The sequence below is a fragment of the Giraffa tippelskirchi genome, chromosome 1, assembly GCF_054371585.1.
Source record: "Giraffa tippelskirchi isolate mGirTip1 chromosome 1, T2T-mGirTip1v1.2.pri, whole genome shotgun sequence".
NCBI classification, from domain to species: Eukaryota; Metazoa; Chordata; class Mammalia; order Artiodactyla; family Giraffidae; genus Giraffa; species Giraffa tippelskirchi.
Window position 1 is genome coordinate 164167318 of NC_137275.1, and position 19447 is coordinate 164186764.

Sequence of the window (19447 nt, forward strand, 5' to 3'; positions counted from 1 at the left end):
TCTTGGGATCTGAGTTGATTAAAGGCGCACTGCAAACCAAGTCAGTGCATGTGTGAGCTCCTGAAACAGGGTTAAAGCAGCCAGAGGCTGGCTTTGTGAGTCACTGTGATTTATTATGTTTTGTTGGTTGCCATGGTGCTGAACAGTCTTATCAGAAGAGTCATTTTACTAAACTAGTTCAGAAAGATTTTAGTTTAGTGTCTTCCTTTTTTTCTCCACCTGGTGTCATTGTGTTGTATTTAGATAACTTGGCCCTACAAGGGCCCCTTGATTCTACATCTGTGTATTAAAATGCTTCTCCAAACTGAATTAAAATTGTAAATGTTAAGAGTCAAATAAGAGTTTTTGTTCATTGTCGTACATCCTATGACATTCGTCGTATTAACCAGTGACTGATCAGTGGTTTGGAGCTGGGACTTCTTGTCTCTGAGAACATACAAGTTAGAATTTCAGTCACATTCCCAGCCAGATCACATAATGTTCTCGTTTCAGTGGGAAAATGTGACCTGAATTCTATGCACTGGGTACTTAGTTCTTCCACCCACTCACTCACTACACCCACTCGTTCCTATGAAATGATGGGAAAGGAGTCCCAGCCCTTCCCATCTTTGTTCCCCAGGAAGTGGTGAGTTCCCACCAGGAGCAATAGCAGTAGCCATTTTCATGCAAGCAGTGAGAGTCAATCTGGTGACTGCCCTTCAGGGCCTGTCTGTGTATGTTCCACAATATTGATAAGGATGCATGATACCTCCAAATAGTGTTTATCATAAGAATCAATTTTCTTTCATTTATTCATTGATTGATTTGTTCATTCGTTCAGTAATATTTAAGATGACCTATGTTTTTGTACCCCACTGGAGAAAAGTGTATTCTGATTTTCATTTATTTTCAACAGCATCATCTGAGGAAAAATAAAGCATCATGACTACATGGGTACCAGTGATGTTTTCTTGGGAAATTAAAAGATGAAAGAAAGTGTGAAAGAAAAGGATTCTGAGGCAGCAGTAGTATTTTTTTGAATTAAACCTTTTTGAGAAGTTTCTAATAGAAATAATTTGGTGAGCTTTTGATATTTAAATGGCAAAATACATACACAAATTCACTAATCTCATTCATGAGAAATAAATTCTGTTGTTTTGGCTTTCCTCATCGCTGTTGTAAGATTCACTTTTCTCAGGACCACTGATAAATTTATGCTTGCCCATCATGACCTAATCACCTCCTAAAGACCCCTACCTCCTAATACTGTCACTCTGGGGCTAGGATTTCGATTTATGAGTTTGGGGGAACACAAACATTCAAACCATAGCAGTGGGTTTTATTTCATTTAAGAGGGTCCTACAATTTGTTCCTCTACTCTCCTATTCTTGGACATTTGGGTTGTTTTCCAGTTTTTGGTTATTATGAACCAATTGCTATGAACTTTCTTGTACATGTCTTTTTGTGGGCATATACGTTAATGTATGTACCTAAAGGTGAATTGCTGAATCATAGGATGATAGATACTTAACTTCATTAGAAACTGCCACTAGTTTCCCATAGTGGTTGTACCATTTTCTTTTTATTTTAAATTAGTTTATTTATCTATTTTTTACTTTACAATATTGTATTGGTTTTGCCATACATTGACATGAATCCACCATGGGTGTATATGTGTTCCCGTTCCAGAACCCTCCTCCCACTTCCCTCCCCATCCCATCCCTCCAGGTCATCCTGGTGCACCAGCCCCGAGCATCCTGTATCATGCATAGAACCTGGACTGCGATTCGTTTCACATATGATAATTTACATGCTTTAGTGCCATTCTCCCATATCATCCTGCCCTCACCCTCTCCCATAGAGTCCATAATACTGTTCTATATATCTGTGTATCTTTTGCTATCTCGCATACAGGGTTATCTTTACTGATTTACTAAATTCCATATATATGTGTTAGTATACTGTATTGGTGTTTTTCTTTCTGGCTTACTTCACTCTGTGTAATAGGCTCCAGTTTCATCCACCTCATTAGAACTGATTTGAATGTATTCTTTTTAATGGCTGAATAATATTCCATTGTGTATATGTACCACAGCTTCCTTATCCATTTGTCTGCTGATGGGCATCTAGGCTGCTTCCATGTCCTGGCTATTATAAACAGTGCTGTGATGAACATTGGGGTACACGTGTCTCTTTCAATTCTGGTTTTCTCAGTGTGTATGTCCAGCAGTGGGATTTCTGGGGAATATGGCAGTTCTATTTCCAGTTTTTTGAGGAATCTCCACACTGTTCTCCATAGTGGCTGTACTAGTTTGCATTCCCACTCCATTTTCTAATTGCTTCTTAGACTCTCATCCAGTTCTATCTTTAGCTTCACTTTTACATCCAGAGGTATCTGCTGCCACCCATTTTTGAACATGTAGCGACGGTTTTGGCTTTCGTCATTGCTGTTGTAGGATTCAGTTTTCTTAGGACCCCTGAGTCAATTCACGCTTGCACACTAGCATTCTAACTTCTAAATTTTTTCCTTTCGGTCCTTATGAATTTCTGCATTAAAAATATTTCCTTTATTGTCAATTTAATGGGTTTTCAGGACTTAGTAGAACTAAATGCTTATGTTCAATTCACTATTTTAAACCTATTCATTTTAAGCTACTCTATCTTCACGCAATTAGTGAAACTATTTATTTAAAGATACATAGTTGATTTTCAGGTGAATCTTGAGTTTAGAGCAGTAGGGAACTAAAAAGCAAAATAAAACTCCTTAAGCAGCAGGGAAAGGTCAGTCTATTTAGAGATAGAAATATTGTATCAAAAAGGACTCAACAATACCAAGCTGTGACAGCCATAATTATTTAATGATGTTATGTGAGAAAAGTTATAACAAACCTAGACAGCGTATTGAAAAGCATTATTTTGCTGACAAAGGTCCATATAGTCAAAGCTATGGTTTTTCCAGTAGCCATGTACAGATGTGAGAGTTGGACCATAAAGAAAGCTGAGTGATGAAGAATAGATGCTTTAGAATTGTGGTGTTGGAGAAGACTCTTGAGAGTCCCTTGGACAGCAAGGAGACGAAACCAGTCAATTATAAAGATTTCTACCCTGAATATTCACTGGAAGGACTGATGCTGAAGCTGAAGCTCCAATACTTTGGCTACCTGATGCAAAGAGCCAACTCATTGGAAAAGACCCCGATGCTGGGAGTGATTGAGGGCAGGAGGAGAAGTGGACGACAGAGGATGAGGATGAGGTTGAACGGCATCACTGACTCAATGGACATGAGTTTGAACAAACTCTGGGAGATGGTGAAGGACAGGGAAGCCTGGTGTGCTGCAGTCCATGGGGTCACAAAGAGTCAGACACGACTGAGCGACTGAACAACAACAATGTGATGGAAATTATGAAGAACTTTCAGCAGGCTGGAATAAGCAAATTGCAGGTGATGTTTCTTATTGGATGGCTTCCCCATACTGATTCTCTTATTGGGTCACTTAATTGAGCCCTGGAATGGACTGGGGACACATTTGCAAGAGATCAGTGTTAAGGTGAATTCCAAATACTCAACTGAAAAACATACCTCTGAGGACTTCCCTGGGAGGTCCAGTGGTTAAGACTCCACACTTACATTACAGGGGGACAGGTTCCATCCCTGGAGGGGAAATTTAAGATCCCATATACTGTGTGGGGTGGCCAAAAAATAGAAAAGAAAAGGAAAGACAAACATACCTTTTGTGGCAAACTACCTGGTGTATAAGTACCAGAAAATACATATGATTCAAGTTAGTAACAATGAAACTAAAACCATAAAAGGCTTAACTCATGTTGCCAGTCCTTGTGAAAGGACCACCTCTTTGGATCTTGGATTTTGCATTTTGCTCTTGAAAGCCACAGGATGCAATGAGGCAAACTCTCTACTTCTTGGGCCCCTCAGTCTTTCATGGCTCAAGTATAAATTCTAGAAAGACTTTTCTCCATGAACTCTGGGCTTTTCTGTTTCCTGTTGGTAAATACCAACTTCCCAGGTGGTGTTAATGGTAAAGAACCCACCTTCCAGTGCAGGGGTTGAAAGAGATGCGAGTTTGGTCCCTGAGTTGGGAAGAACCCCTGGAGGAAGGCATGGCAACCCACTCCAGTATTCCTGCCTGGAGAATTTGCATGAACAGAGGAGCCTGAGAGGAGCCTGAGAGGAGCCTGATGGGCTACAGTCCATAGAGTTGCACAGAGTCGGACACGACTGAAGTGACTTAGCATGCATGTACACATGCATGTTGGTAAATCACAGTGAGGAATTGGCTTCAGTAGAATTCAGGAACTGTAACCCATGGGGTTCACTTCATTGAGCAAGTAATATTCAGTTTGAAGTGAGAACAATAGGAGATATGCTTAAAGAGCAGGGAAAAATTTAGGCTAAATATATGGAAAAATTTTACATAGAAAGTCTTGGTAAAATGCTATAATGATAAAATTATAGACAAGAAGTTCATTAAGGGGCAGTTCACAAAGATCTGTGCAGGGTGTAGTCCTGACAGGGGAAGGGTAGTCAGAGTCTAGAAGTTGGGATCATGTACTGAGGAGCCCTTGAGAAGACCTGTGGCTTTTCATGAGGGGCACAGCCAGCCTGAGGCTGCAGAGAAGGAACCAGGAGAATAACTACCCCAACCTCATCCTCCTCTCTCCCTTGGGTCTTCTTCCAGGGCTCCCACTGACTGAACCAAACCAGACACCAGAGGGCAGAGGAGCCCCATTGATACAGTCTGCAGATCAGTCTCCCCGGGAGGAGGGCAGAAGTATGGGGAGCAGAGAGAGGATCTGGAGGGGCCAATAGGAGACACTTCACACACATGTGTCAATGGTCAGCATGGTGGAGTAAGTTCCTAAAGCAGGCTGCAGAGAGAATTTATGGAAGAGTTTTGGAAATAATATACCTACAGATTATTACAGGTGGACTGTAGTAACTGACTATCCTTTCCAGCTGCCATAAATTTGGGGGTTGGGGGCAGTTATGCCTCACAAGTGTAAGAACAAGTTGCTGCTACTGGAAACTAGTGAAACACATTTTGTGAAATTCATTTTGTAATAAAAAGTCTTCCCCACAAAGGCAAAACGCCTATTGTTAGCAATAGTAAAACTGGTTGCCTGGTATTTTGCAGCATATAAAAGATTTTCATGTACATCATTTTGTGTTATTCTCTCATTAATCTTGGGAAGTACCTGGGATGATAGATCTTTTTCTTAAAAACTTATTTTATTGAAGTATAGTTGATTTACTGTGTTGTGTTAATTTCTAGTATAGAGCAAAGTGGTTTAATTATACATATAAGTACATTATTTTTCATATTCTTTTCCATTATGGTTTATCATAGAATATTGAATATAGTTCCCTGTGTTATACAGTAGGACCTTATTGTTTATTTATTCTATATATAATGGTTTGCATCTGCTAATCCCAAACTCCCATTCCATCTCTCCTTTACCCTCTCTCCTGCTTGGCAACCAAAAGCCTGTTCTTTATGTCTGTGAATCTGTTTCTGTTTCATAGGTAAATTCATTTTTGTCATATTTTAGATTCCACATATAAGTACTATCATGATATTTGTCTCTCTCACACTTCACTTAGCATGATAATCTCTAGGTCCATCTTGACATTATTTCTGTCTCTTTTGTGAATGAGTAGTATTCCATTGTATATATCTACCACACTGTCTTCATCCATTCATCTGTAGATGGACATTTAAGTTGTTTCCATGTCTTACATGTTGTAAATAGTGCTGCTATTAACATAGAGATGCATGCATTTTTTCAAATTATAATTCTGTCCAGAATATGCCCCAAGTGGGATTGCTGGATCATATGGTAACTCTATTTTTTGAAAAACCTCCCTGCTGTTTTCCACAGTGGCTACACCAATTTACATTCCCACCAACACTGTAGGAGGATTCCCTTTTCTCCACAGCCTCTCCAGGATTTGTGGTTTGTCGACTTTTTGATGATGGTTATTCTGACTGGCGTGAGATGGTACCTCATCGTAATTTTGATTTGCATTTCTCTAATAATCAGTGATGTTAAGCATCTTTTCATGTACATGTTGGCCATCTGTATGTCTTATTTGGAAAAATGTCAGTTTAGATCTTCTGTCCACTTTTCAATCAGGTTTTTTGTTGTTGTTGAGTTGTATGAGTTACTTGTTTATTTTGAAAATTAAGCACTTGTCGGTTGTATCATTTGCATGTATTTTCTCCCAGTAGGACAATAGACCTTTCTAACAGATGAGAAAAGCAAGTCTTACAGAGATAGAGATTGTCTAAGATATCACGGCAAGCAAGGGGAAAGCCTGAATTTGAACCAAGTGTCCTGATTAAAAATTCAGGTGCCTTCCACAAAGAGAAATCCAGATCACATGCAATGATTTTTTAAAGGCAAGAATTGTTGACAATAGAAGAAAATACCAGTATAATAAATTCTGCTTTCAAGGTATAACTGAGTGGGCTTTTGACTATGATGTTCTTTACTAGCAGCTGATTTTTTACTGTCTTCTGTTTGAGAGGACTCCATCTGGTGATAGATGGGGTGGATATTTGAGTCTTGGAAGTTATACCATTATAACTAGGTAAAAGCCAGATGGGTCCATTCTGAAGGTCCATTTAAATCCTGAGTCCCGTGTAACTCCAATATTTCATATAGTTGAGCCTGATTTAATCTCTGAAAGACATGTGCTTGGTATCGTAATAGCCACCATGTCTGATATATGCTACAGTGATCTACACTAGAGTCATTAGGTGACCATTTGGCCAATGTTTGGCCAGAGTTATAATAATAGTAATAAAAAATCCACATCAGGAATAAATTTGGGAAAGAGTGAATGGCAGTTTTGTACACAACCTGTGTGCCTTGGGGCAGGTCTTTATTCTGGGGTTTGCTGGTGGCCATTCTGGTGATGTGACTTTGACTCTCATTAGCAGCCCCTCCACTGTAGAAAAGAAGCCAACCCATTAGGCAATGAATCCCTGGGGCCTTCTCTTATCTTTGTTGTTCTGACATTATATGATCTCACCCTGCTGTCTTGACAGCTGGACTTAGAATTTTCTTCCTTATTTAAAAAATACATATTAAGTATAATTTATATAAACCCCAGATCATAAGTATTCAATTAGTTAAGTTTTGACAATCGGATACACCCATGTAGTCAATATCCAAAACAAGAGAGAAAACATTTTTATCACTCCAGAAAGTTCCCTTATGTCTTCTTAATCAGTCCCCTCACATCACACCTCCTCTGGGAGGGCAACTGCTCTTCTGATTTCTCTCACCATGATTGTCTGTTCTTGAACTTCATGTAAGTAGAATCGTACAGTATCTGGCCTGTTTTACTCAATGTAATGTCTTTGAACTGCATGTTGTCTTTGTGTATCAGAGGTTTGTTCCTTTATACTGCTAGAGGTATTCCATCATTTGAAAATACCACAATTTGTTTATATATTCTTCTGTTGTTGGTTATTTGAGCTCTTTTCATCTTTTCATTTTTGGCCGAGTTTGAATAATGCTAATGTAAACATCCTTTTGTAAGTCCTTTTGTGGGCAATTGCATTTATTTCTTTGGTCTATTCCTAGCAGTGAAATTGTAGGTATATATTCAGATTTTTTGCAGTTTAAAAAAAATTTATTTATTCATTTTAACTGGAGGATAATTACTTTCCAATATTGTGATAATTTTTGCCATACATCAACATGAATCGGCTGTGGGTATACATGTGTCCCCCCATCCTGAACCCTCCTCCCACCTCCCTTCCTCCCCTATCCCTCTGGGTTGTCCCAGAGCGCCGACTGCGGGTGTCCTGCTTCATGCACTGAACTTGCACTGGTTATCATTTTACATATGGTGATGTACATGTTTCAGTGCTGTTCTCTCAAATCATCCCACCTTCACCTTTTCCCACTGAGTCCAAAAGTCTATTCTTTACATCTGTGTCTCCTTTGTCGCGCTGCATGTAGGATTGTTGTTACCATCTTTCTTTGTTGTTCAGTTGCTCAGTCATGTCCAACTCTTTGTGATGCCATGGACTGCAGCATGCCAGACTTTCCTGTCCTTCACCATGTCCTCGAGTTTGCTCAAACTCATGTCCATTGAGTCAGTGATGCTATCCAACCATCTTGTCCATTGTCATCCCCTTCTCCTCCTGCCTTCAGTCTTTCCCAAAATCAGGGTCTTTTCTAATGAGTTGGAAAAGTATTCATATCAGGTAGCCAAACTATTGGAGCTTCAGCTTCAGCATTGGTCCTTCCAGTGAATATTCAGGATTGATTTCCTTTAGGATGGACTGGTTTGATCTCCTTGCAGTACAAGGGACTCTCAAGAGTCTTCTCCAACATTACAGTTCAAAAGCATCAGTTTTTCGGTGCTCAGCCTTCTTTGTGGTCCAACTCTCATATCCATACATGACTACTGGAAAAACCATAGCTTTCACTATATGGACCTTTGTTGGCAAAGTCATGTCTCTGCTTTTTAATATGCTGTCTAGATTGGTCATAGCTTTTCTTCCAAGAACTAAGCGTCTTTTAATTTCATGGTTGCAGTAATTTTGGAGCCCTAGAAAATAACGTCTGTCACTGTTTCCATTGTTTCTGCATCTATTTGCCATGAAGTGATGGGACCAGATGCCATGATCTTAATTTTTTGAATGTTGAATTTTAAGCCAGCTTTTTAAAGCTGGGTCATATGGCATTTCTATTCCCAGTTTTTTAAGGAATTTCCATACTGTTCTCCATAGCAGCTATACCAGTTTGCATTCCCACCAGCAGTGTAAGAGGGTTTCTTTTTCTTCACATCCTCTCCAGCATTTACTGTTTGTAGACTTTTAAACTTTTTGACGATGGCCATTCTGACCAGTGTGAGATGATACCTCATGGTGGTTTTGAGTTGCATTTCTCTAATGATGAGTGATGTTGAGCATCTTTTCACATGTTTATTAGCCCTCCGTATGTTTCTTATTTTAGAATAGTTTTAGTTTTACAGAAGAGTTTCCCAGGTAATGCTAATGGTAAAGAATCCACCTGTCAATGCAGGAGATGCAGGAGATGAGTGTTCGATCTTTGGGTTGGGAAATCCCCTGGAATGGGAAATGGCAGCTCATTCCAATATTCTTGCCTGGAAAATTCCATGGAAAGAGGATCCTGGTAGGCTACAGTCCATGGGGCCTTAGACAGTCGGACACGACTGTGTAAGCACTGTTTTATAGAAATATTGCATAGATAGTACAGAGTGGTCCTGTGTACCCCATACCCAGTTTCCTCTATTATTGATATCTTACATTGGTATGGTACATTTGGCACAATTAGTGAACCAGTATTGATATATTGAAAGTGAAAAGTGCAAGTGCTAGTCACTCAGTAATGTCCAACTCTTTGCAACCCTGTGCACTGTAGCCCTCAAGGCTCCTCTGTCCATGGAATTCTCCAGGCAAGAATACTAGAGTGGGTTGCCATTTCCTTCTCCAGGGGATCTTTCCAACCCAGGGATCGAACCCTGGTCTCCTGCATTGCAGGTAGATTCTTTACCATCTCAGCCACCAGGGAAATCCATTGATATATTATTATTAACTAAAGTCTATACTCTTCAGAGTTCCTTAGTTTTTGCCCACTGTCCTTTTTCTGTCTATGATTCCATCCCAGGACACCGCATTACGTTTAAGTGTCATATCTCCTTGGGATCCTCCTGGCTGTAACCATTTCTCAAACTTTCATGTTTTGATGACCTTGACTGTTTTGCAGAGTACTGCTCAGGTATTTTTTAGAATGTATTTCAGTTGGGATTATCCGATGTTTTCTCATGATTAGACTGAAGTTTTTATGAATTTGGGGGAGGAAGTAAAGTGCCATCTCTATTAGAGGATGTCAAGAATGTTGGGTATCAGTAATGTTAACCTTGGTCACCTCATTAATTTAGTGTTTGTCAGGTTTCTCCACTGGAAAGTTACTCCCCCTCCTCTTTCCATATAGTTTTCCAAAGTGTTGGTACTATTTTATACTTGGACAAGCAGTGTTTGAGAGTCCACATGCTCCTTATCCTCACCAACACTTGCTCTTGTCGGTCTTTAATTTTAACCATTCTACTTGGTGCGAGGTAATCCCAATGTGGTTTTAATTTGCATTCAGTGATGATTAAAGCCTTTGACTGTGTGGATCAGAATAAACTGTGGAAAATTCTGAAAGAGATGGGAATACCAGACCATCTGACCTGCCTCTTGAGAAACCTGTATGCAGGTCAGGAAGCAACAGTTAGAACTGGACATGGAACAACAGACTGGTTCCAAATAGGAAAAGGAGTACGTCAAGGCTGTATATTGTCACCCTGCTTATTTAACTTATATGCAGAGTACATCATGAGAAACACTGGGCTGGAAGAAGGACAAGCTGGAATCAAGATCGCCAGGAGAAATATCAATAACCTCAGATATGCAGATGACACCACCCTTATGGCAGAAAGTGAAGAGGAAATAAAGAGCCTCTTGATGAAAGCGAAAGAGGAGAGTGAAAATGTTGGCTTAAAGCTCAACATTCAGAAAACTAAGATCATGGTATCTGGTCCCATCACTTCATGGGAAATAGATGGGGAAACAGTGGAAACAGTGTCAGACTTTATTTTTTGGGGCTCCAAAATCACTGCAGATGGTGATTGGTGCCATGAAATTAAAAGACGTTTACTCCTTGGAAGGAAAGTTATGGCCAACCTAGACAGCATTTTAAAAAGCAGAGACATTCCTTTGCCAACAAAGGTCCATCTAGTCAAGGCTGTGGTTTTTCCAGTAGTCATGTATGGATGTGAGAGTTTGACTATAAAGAAAGCTGAGTGCCGAAGAATTGATGCTTTTGAACTGTGGTGTTGGAGAAGACTCTTGAGAGTCCCTTGGACTGCAAGGAGATCCAACCAGTCCATCCTAAAGGAGATCATTCCTGGGTTTCATTGGAAGGACTGATGTTGAAGCTGAAACTCTAATACTTTGGCCACCTCATGCGAAGAGTTCATTCATTGGAAAAGACCCTGATGCTGGGAAGGATTGGGGGCAGGAGGAGAAGGGGACGACAGAGAATGAGATGGCTGGATGGCATTGCCGACTCGATGGACATGAGTTTGGGTAGACTCCGGGAGTTGGTGATGGACAGGGAGGCCTGATGTGCTGTGATTCATGGGGTCGCAAAGAGTCAGACACAATTGAGCGACTGAACTGAACTGAATGATGTTGAGCACTTTTTCATCTGCTTCTTGGCTATTCATATATCTTTGTTTGTGACATCTCTGTTCAAGTCTTTTGCCTGATTGTCTTAATTGAGTTATTTGTCTTTTTATTATTGAGTTAGGAAGTTATTTGTATATTCTAGACATAGCTTCTTTATTCAATATAGGCATGAAATGTTTTCTCCAAGTCTGGCTTGCCTATTGATTTCTTACTGATGTCTTTTGATGAGCTGGATTCAAGATTCTAATGAAGAGACTTGAGGTCCAATGTTGGGTAATAGATTCTCACCCATTCTATATCTGATGCTGCTGATTTTCAGTTAGGAAGATTAGTGGTGGGCTGGTGGGTATAAGGATTATAACTATGTTTTCTTTTCAAGTCATCTGATATTCATTAAAAGAAAATTTCCAAAGGCAAGTTCAAGATTCCCCATAGTAACAATAATTGTGTTGTTGAGTGTAAAGATTCCAGATGTGTTAGGTGTCTTTGAGTAGCAACTGCCAGGACATGGAAGAAACCCATGTAAGAAGACCGTGTCCTGTCTTTTGCCAATTATGAATTCTCATTTCCCAAAAAGCTTAAGCATGATCAGGGATGAGAGTAAAAAGGCGGGCTCTTGCATGGGAGCACAGTGCAAGTCAAGTTTACAAACAGGGAGGAATCTAGCCTGGGAAATGGCAACACAGAGGCCACTTCCAGCATTTTCCCCAATATTTGGTGACAGGGCACATAATCCTTTTACCAATTGACAAAAAAGGAGAGAAGCAGAAGCTAGACTTGTTGAAAAACAAGTCTCCTTGTTCATCGGTCAAGAAAGAGTCTTCAGTCAGGTTCAGGAAGGGTCTGGATTCTTGGAGTCAGTTGGCGTTTGCAGTTCTTAGACTCCTCTTGGAGAGGAAGGAAGAATTCCTCTTAAGAAAAGGGACCTCATGTAATATTAAATATTGACTCATAAGTTGGGTCTGGGAGATACTTTCAAGGTTCTTGAAATACCAGTAGTAAGGAAAGAGCTTTCTCTAGACTTCACATGTTAACTCATTTACCAGCCAGTCCTGACATATTGACTCCCTGAAATGATGCTTGGTTCTAAAACTGATAATCATTAGTTTCAATCTTTAATATTTGCAAAAGATTGAAAATCTTTCAGGTTTTAAGTCTTTTGCAAATATGTTTGAAAAATCAGGTTGAAAGATTCTTTGTAGTTTCTAATTTGTGCTAAGTAAATACTGGCTTCTTGATTGATTTCTGTCAGTTCTTAATCATTTAGCATAGTCTTTGTAATATTTAACTTTGGAGATGAGTACTTGGAAGATCATTGCACGCCTTTTCTTTAGTACCAATGGTGTTTGGAACTGAAAAAAAGACTCACCTTTATTTTATTTTTACACATATACTATGATTTCTGGCTGGTAATGGCTCTGAACTCCTTGATTTTCCTGGGTTCCACTTATGTTCTAGAATTCTCCGTTTATCCAATTACCATGATCCTGTAAAATTTGGAAGAAATAACAGTGGCTCAAGGAGGAAATAGCCATGGCTTAATGTCATGTACAGCTAAAAGTCAGGACTCTATTATTTGCAAAGAGGAAGAAAAATAGGGACTTGAAATTGAGAAGACTTGAGGGTCAGTGGCATTCCTCAGCACAATTTAAAGCATTCTAAAAAGTGAGGGGGAAAAGTTTGCCCATTAAAAACATGATTCTGACTTTTGTTTTCTCTAGGAAAAGAGTGAGTCTTGTTACTTAGAAAAAATCTGTCTCTGCATTTAGCCGTCATCTTTTCCCTAACTGCCTCTTTTCTTGCTGTTTCAGGTGAATCTCTTTGTACTGCTGTCTGTGGTGTGTGTCCTCCTGAATTTAGCCGGATTTATTCTTGGCTGCCAGGGTGCTCAGTTTGTGTCCAGTGTGCCCAGGTGTGATCTGGTAAGCTGTCCTGAAACATCACTTTGTGCCTGTGTCAACCGTGGCCTGCCCAGCATCTTGGGTGCCAGGATGTGGCTGGACACAGGGCCATGCAGTGTCCTAAAGTGAGACCTGAAGTGAGTAAAAGGAAGTGGGAAAGCAAGATAAAGAACTAACTGCTGATTATTTTACTCAGATTGTCGATTAGTTTTTCTAAAGCAGGGACCAGCCAGTAGAACCCCAAAACCACAGCAATATAATGCATCATTAGTCAGTGAATAGATGGATCAGTTGTCCACAGTCAGTATCTATCTGCTCTCGTCTAAAGAGGAAAGATGGATATTATCAGAATTCAGGTTAGCAGTCCTTTATCTGAAACTTCTGGAGGCCTTTCAGCATTCAGAGTTTTTCCAATTTTTAGAAGATAAATGTGACACATAGACTCTTCATTCTTTAGCACCTCAGTGGAGTCGGGAGACAGCAGACTGTAATCAAAAATTTTTGGTGTCCAGAGCTTTGGGGATTTCAGAGTCATAGATAAGAGTTTGTGAACCTGTACTATCCCAATTTTTTTTCTAATTTTTAATTGTGGTAAAGTTTACATAGCATAAAACATACCATCTTAACCATTCACTAGTGTTAAATACATTCACCTCGCTGTGCAGCCAATCTTTAGAACTCTTTCCATCTTGCAAAGCTGACATTATACATTTTATTTTATTTGAAAATTTATTTATTATTTATTTATGACTGCACTGGGTCTCATTGCTGCACACAGGCTTTCTCCAGTTGCAGAGGGCGGGGGCTACTCTCTAGTTGCAGTGCGTGGGCTTCTCACTGCGGTGGCTTCTCTTGTTGTGGTGCACGGGCACAGTTGCCCCACTGCATGTAGAATCTTCCCGGACTAGGGGTCAAACCCATGTCCCTTGCATGGCAGGTGGGTTCTTGATCACCAGGGAAATCCAACACTATATATTTTAAACTGCTACTTTCCATTCCCTCTTCCCTCTGGCCTCTGCCAACCACTTTTCTACTTTATGATGCTACAGATTTGATTGCTCTGGTTGTCTGATATAAGTGGGATCATCCAGTATTTGTCTTTTAGTAATTGTTTATTTCACTTAGTATAACACCCTCAATACATCTGCATGTTGTAGTATGTGTCAGAATTTCCTTTCTTTTTAAGGCTGAATAATAAATATTTCACTGTCCATAGAGGTCACGTTTTGTTTACCCTTCATCCATTGGAGGACACTAGGATTCTTTCTACCTTTTGGCTATTGTAAACAATGCTGTCATGGAAATGGGTCAATTCTCTGGAGTATGTGCCCAGAAGTAAAATTTCTGGCCATCTCTGAACTTTTTAAGAGGACTTTTCCATCACAAATATCTCCCTGTGGCAGGGAAGTGGACTCCTGGGAATTCCCTGACCATCCAGTGGTTAAGACTCCATGCTCCCAACGTTGAGGGCACAGGTCAGGAAACTAAGATTCAGCATGTCTCATGACATGTCCTCCCCAAAAAAAGTAGATTCTACGAGTTATAGTAAACCTCATCTATTTGGAACTTGGTTCCATGGCGTTCTCAGCCAGTCAAAACCAGCAGGATGCAAGTGAAGAAGGCCACCATGTTTTTTACAACGCTGTGATGGAATCCTTGCAAGAAGCTCATGATCTCCCCAGATGGGAAGATTCCTCGGGGACTCAGTAAAAACTTGTTGCTCTTAACAACCCTTCACAGTTTTAAAAAAGTTTTTGTCATTTTGTTGCTTAACAACCTTAAGTTTTGGAAGCACAGGCTCACAGTGTTTCCTGATGTTTAAGGCCCTCTATGACTTGCCCATGTCCCTCTCTCCCACTGTAATCAAGCCCAAGCCCACAAGCCACCTAGGTTCCTGCCCTCCTTTGCTGTTCCTGACAATGCCTCTCTTCCCTGAGCATTCACTGTCCCTTACTTCCCTGTTCATCCAAATAGGATCGGCCTTTTAATGCCTCATTCAATGATTATCTTTTTAAGGAAGTAGTCCCTGATCCCCAGAGAAGATGATCTTCCAGAATTCCTGTCTGTCCATCTCTGAAACATTTCTCCTTTTCTTTTTGGGGCTAAAAGTGTTCATACGCTTGTCTTCTCTCTTCTCCTGTTCTGAAATCTCCCCCGAGGACAGTGTCTGGCTCTCCATATTCTGGACAGTTTTCAACAGCACCTCCTCACACACTTCTTTATATACACAGAGTTCCCAGAAAAAAAATTTTAAACAAGGCTTGGTCTCCCTGTCACTAATCACACAGACAATTGAAAGGGACAAAGAGAACAGACACAGGAGAGAAGTGAAAAGTCATAATACATTGCAAGATGGTTCAACAAAAGAGTAGCATCTATTCTATGCAAGACACCATACTAGAGACTGCAGAGAGTAGAAAGAAGATTCAGACATCATTTCTGACCTAGAAGTTTATCACATAGCACGAGGAGTGGGGTCACTGTGGCAAGTGCTTGATCAGTGTGTTTGGAGGGAATGAATAAACGTCCAAATGCAAAGCCAAGGAGACTGCATGCAGCCATCAGAGTGAGACATGGTGTTCTGGGGATGCAAAAGAAGAAGGTCTTGGACCCTTGGGAAGATGGGAAAAGGATACCTGGAACATAGGTATTTGAGATGGGCCCTGAAAGATAATAAGTAAAGGGAGTGAGTTGAAGCCAGGAGAGGAGAGGATTCTGAGTGCAGTAGTCAGAAGGTAGCCCAAGTGGTAGATCACTGGGGGCTCTGGAACAAACAGAAGCCAAATTGCAACGTGTAAAGGTCCATACAGTTGACTTTTCTGAGAAATTCTGTGGTTCTCTACCTTGACAGCTATTAGAATCACTTGGGGAACTTTTTAAAAAGAATATCCAAGCTTGGGCCTATACCCAGATATTCTCAGTTGCCCTGAAGTGGGGGCCTGGACATCAGTATTTTTTTTTAAAGCTTTTAAGTGTATTTTTAATTAAAAAAATTTCCCACTACCACAAAACCAACTCTGAGATTGTTTCTGATTATATGATTGTAAAAATTGGGCAATCCATAAAAGTGTGGGATGGAACTTAAAAATCATTTTAAACCTCAGTATTCTGGGATATCATAGTTAATCATTTGATGCTTTTTTTGTATGTCTTTATGAATAAAAACGTTCATTAACAGGACTGTATTGTAGTTGGTTTTCATTAGGGAGCCTATTTGACAAGTGGGGTCTTTCTGAGGAAGGGATGTTTTCCTTCCCTCTTTGCCTCACGACCCACATGTCATTCCAGATCCACAGTAATAAGCTGGGGGGTTTCCTTTCATGTTTTCACGTTTATGTAACCTTGCATAGATGTGTCTGGGGTGGGGCTTTGTTGTTGTTCAGTCACTCAGTCATGTCCATCTCTTTGTGACCCCATGGACTGCAGCACTCCAGGCTTCCCTGTCCTTCACCATCTCCTGGAGCTTGCTCAAACTCATGTCCATTGAGTTGGTGATGCCATCCAACAATCTTGTCTTCTGTCATCCCCTTCGTCTCCTGCCTTCAATTGTTCCCAGCATCAGGGTTTTTTCCAGTGAGTCAGCTCTTTGCTTCAGGTGGCTTAAGTATTGGAGCTTCACCTTCAGCATCGGTCCTTCCAATGAATATTCAAGATTGATTTCCTTTAGGATAGACTGGTTTGATCTCCTTGCAGTTCAAGGGACTCTCAAGAGTCTTCTCCAACACCCCAGTTCAAAAACATCAATTCTTCAGTGCTTATCCTTTTTTATGGTCCATCTCTCACATCCATACATGACTACTGGAAAAATCATAGCTTTGACTATTTGGACCTTTGTTGGCAAAGTAATGTCTCTGCTTTTTAATATGCTGTCTAGGTTTGTCATGACTTATTTTTCAAAAATGGAATCTGTTGTATCCACTTACCTGTATATTGTTTTCCTGACTTAAAATTACATGAGGTACAGCTCTAACATCTTTTTTTTTCCCCTTTGAATAGCTCAGTTCTGTTTTCTTATTATCTGTTGTGGTTTGGGTTTTGGCCGATAAAAGCAATGCTGCTATGAATACCACTCTGCATATCCCCACGGGAGCTGTTGACCTAAGTGGTCACCACTGAGCAACTGAACTGAACTGAGCTACAACATTGTAGACATTCAGTCATTCTTAAAGATGCCTGAAAAACTTTGCAGCTAGTGAAGTCAAAACTGCCTCTGTAGTTTAACAAGTATGAAAGAGGTGTGGCCTTTCTTTTTGGCCAAAATGATATAGCCAACTTTAACAGCTCAAGCTGCAGAGTAAGTAAGAATGAAACTCTGCTCCCAAATTATGGGTCTTATTAGCCCAGTTCAGCTGATATGTATGTTCCCAACCTGAGTCAATAGAAACTTGGAAAAGTGACCAAAAGTTTGCAAATCATCTCACTAAAAATATATGAGATTACTCATCAGTGATGTTATCACTTCAGATATCACACAACTTGTGCAAGAATCTGTGAACATATTAAAGATGTGAACTTAAGAGTTCTATTTAAGCCTATGTGGTTTAGGGCTACTGTTCACCACACAGACCCTGAGCTCATTCCAGGCACACAGTAGACTGAACTTCCTTGCCCTCTTGGATAAATGGAACCATATGATTTGTTTTGGAAATGAAACTGAGTTCATGCGATGAGTGTCATTTCTAAGAAGATTTAAGCTAGGGTGACCAGAAGTAGCAAATCTAAAGGCACCCAGCTAAATTTGAATTTCAAATAAACAGCTAATAGTTTTTGTTTTTTTACTGTAAACTTAACTTGTGCGATATTTGGGACATACTGACTCTAAGGAATGATCTGTTTATCTGAATTCAAATTTCACTGAGCGTCTTGCCTTTTACCTTGTAACCCTGCTTTAATAAGTGCCAGTGTACAATTCATCAGGTGCTCTCCATGGCTCTAGCATAGTGATCCTTAGTCCTAAGATAGTAGATGCTCCATCACCCTTGGACCCCACGGCAGTATGAAGAGCAGAGCCCTCTGCTGACCTGCAGTGGACATATAGCACAGTCAAGAAATAACCCTGGTTGATGAAGCCACTGAAATTTGGGGGCTGGTTATTAACCACAACATACCTAACCTATCCTGACTGCTGTAGACATTGCCTGACCCTGAACCCAACCATAACTCATTCTGTGATATTGCTGCTCCATGGTGTGGCCCGTGAATTTTTACTTAATAATTAAATTACTGTTCTGCCTTTTCCCCTTAAGGTGGACTTAGGTGAAGGCAAGATTTGCTTCTGTTGTGAAGAATTTCAACCAGCCAAATGCACAGACAAAGAAAATGCCTTGAAACTCTTCCCGGTTCAGCCTTGTAGTGCTGTTCACCTTCTCCTCAAGGTATCTGGAATGGATTCCACCCCCAGCCAGTAAAAACACCACGGAGACCCCGAGGAAGGCAAAGCTCCCTGAAATATTCCTCTTCTGTTACCTCCTTCAAATAATGCTGCTAAAAGCAGATATGAGTGACTCCTTATCAGTGACCCAGAGACAGAATTGAGAACAAAAGGGACCACAGGTTATTTATTGTTGCCTCTTAAGTTATGAATAGATGGCTTATTTGTGTTCAGAATTATAAGCTAGTAAAAAAGGTAAAGGAGCCTAAATACATACACATGTATATGTGTATGTGTATAAATTTACACATACATATACACATATGCACACATACATCCCATGATGTGGCTACACATATATGACGTAGTTTCAGCAGAACCTCTGAAGTGCATGCCCATTTGTCACTGTTCTGATGCTCCTTTGTTGACCTAAATGAACCTTGTGGGTTACTGAGTATTGCTGTTGTAAGACGCTTAGGCTAAGGAGATGTATTGGCTAAAAAATGAAGGAGAAATTCAAGACACTACCTCTTGTTTAATAGGCTGCAACTATACTAAAGCCAAAGATATGAAAAACAAATGATACCAGCTGGAAAAAAATACTGGAGAAATGGATAAAAATCATGTCCTGACTTAAGGTCTGTTAGTCCAGTGAGGGACACGATCATTTGGTAAACCCTGAGATACTAGCTTTTGGATGGTCCCTCACTGATGGCTTCCTTTAGATCTTAGTTTTGGGTTTATTTTTTGTGGGGAAGAGGAATCTCTAAGCAAAGAGAGAGAAGCTGCCAGCTCTCAGAGTTTATGGAAGCTGTAAAAATGGCCTTCTTTCTTTGGCTTCTGGATTTTTGGTAGCTGAGTCACCCCCAGATTTTCTGAGCCAGAACTTTGCTTGGGGAAAGCCCCACTAAGAAGCCAGGACTGTAGCAACAGAAACTTTTGGAATTGGCTTTGCTGCTATT

General features: G+C 40.3%; 1 protein-coding gene across 2 annotated transcripts in view; it reads left to right on the forward strand.

Annotated features, from left to right (window-relative positions):
- Positions 1 to 19447, forward strand: part of ENTREP1 (endosomal transmembrane epsin interactor 1) — a 69542-nt gene that overhangs the window by 31958 nt on the left and 18137 nt on the right. For both annotated transcript variants that reach the window (XM_081504310.1, XM_081504318.1), the window contains exons 3-4: positions 13025 to 13135; positions 18361 to 18489. In XM_081504310.1, the coding sequence (XP_081360436.1) occupies positions 13025 to 13135; positions 18361 to 18489 (240 nt within the window). The remainder of the gene's footprint in view (positions 1 to 13024; positions 13136 to 18360; positions 18490 to 19447) is intronic.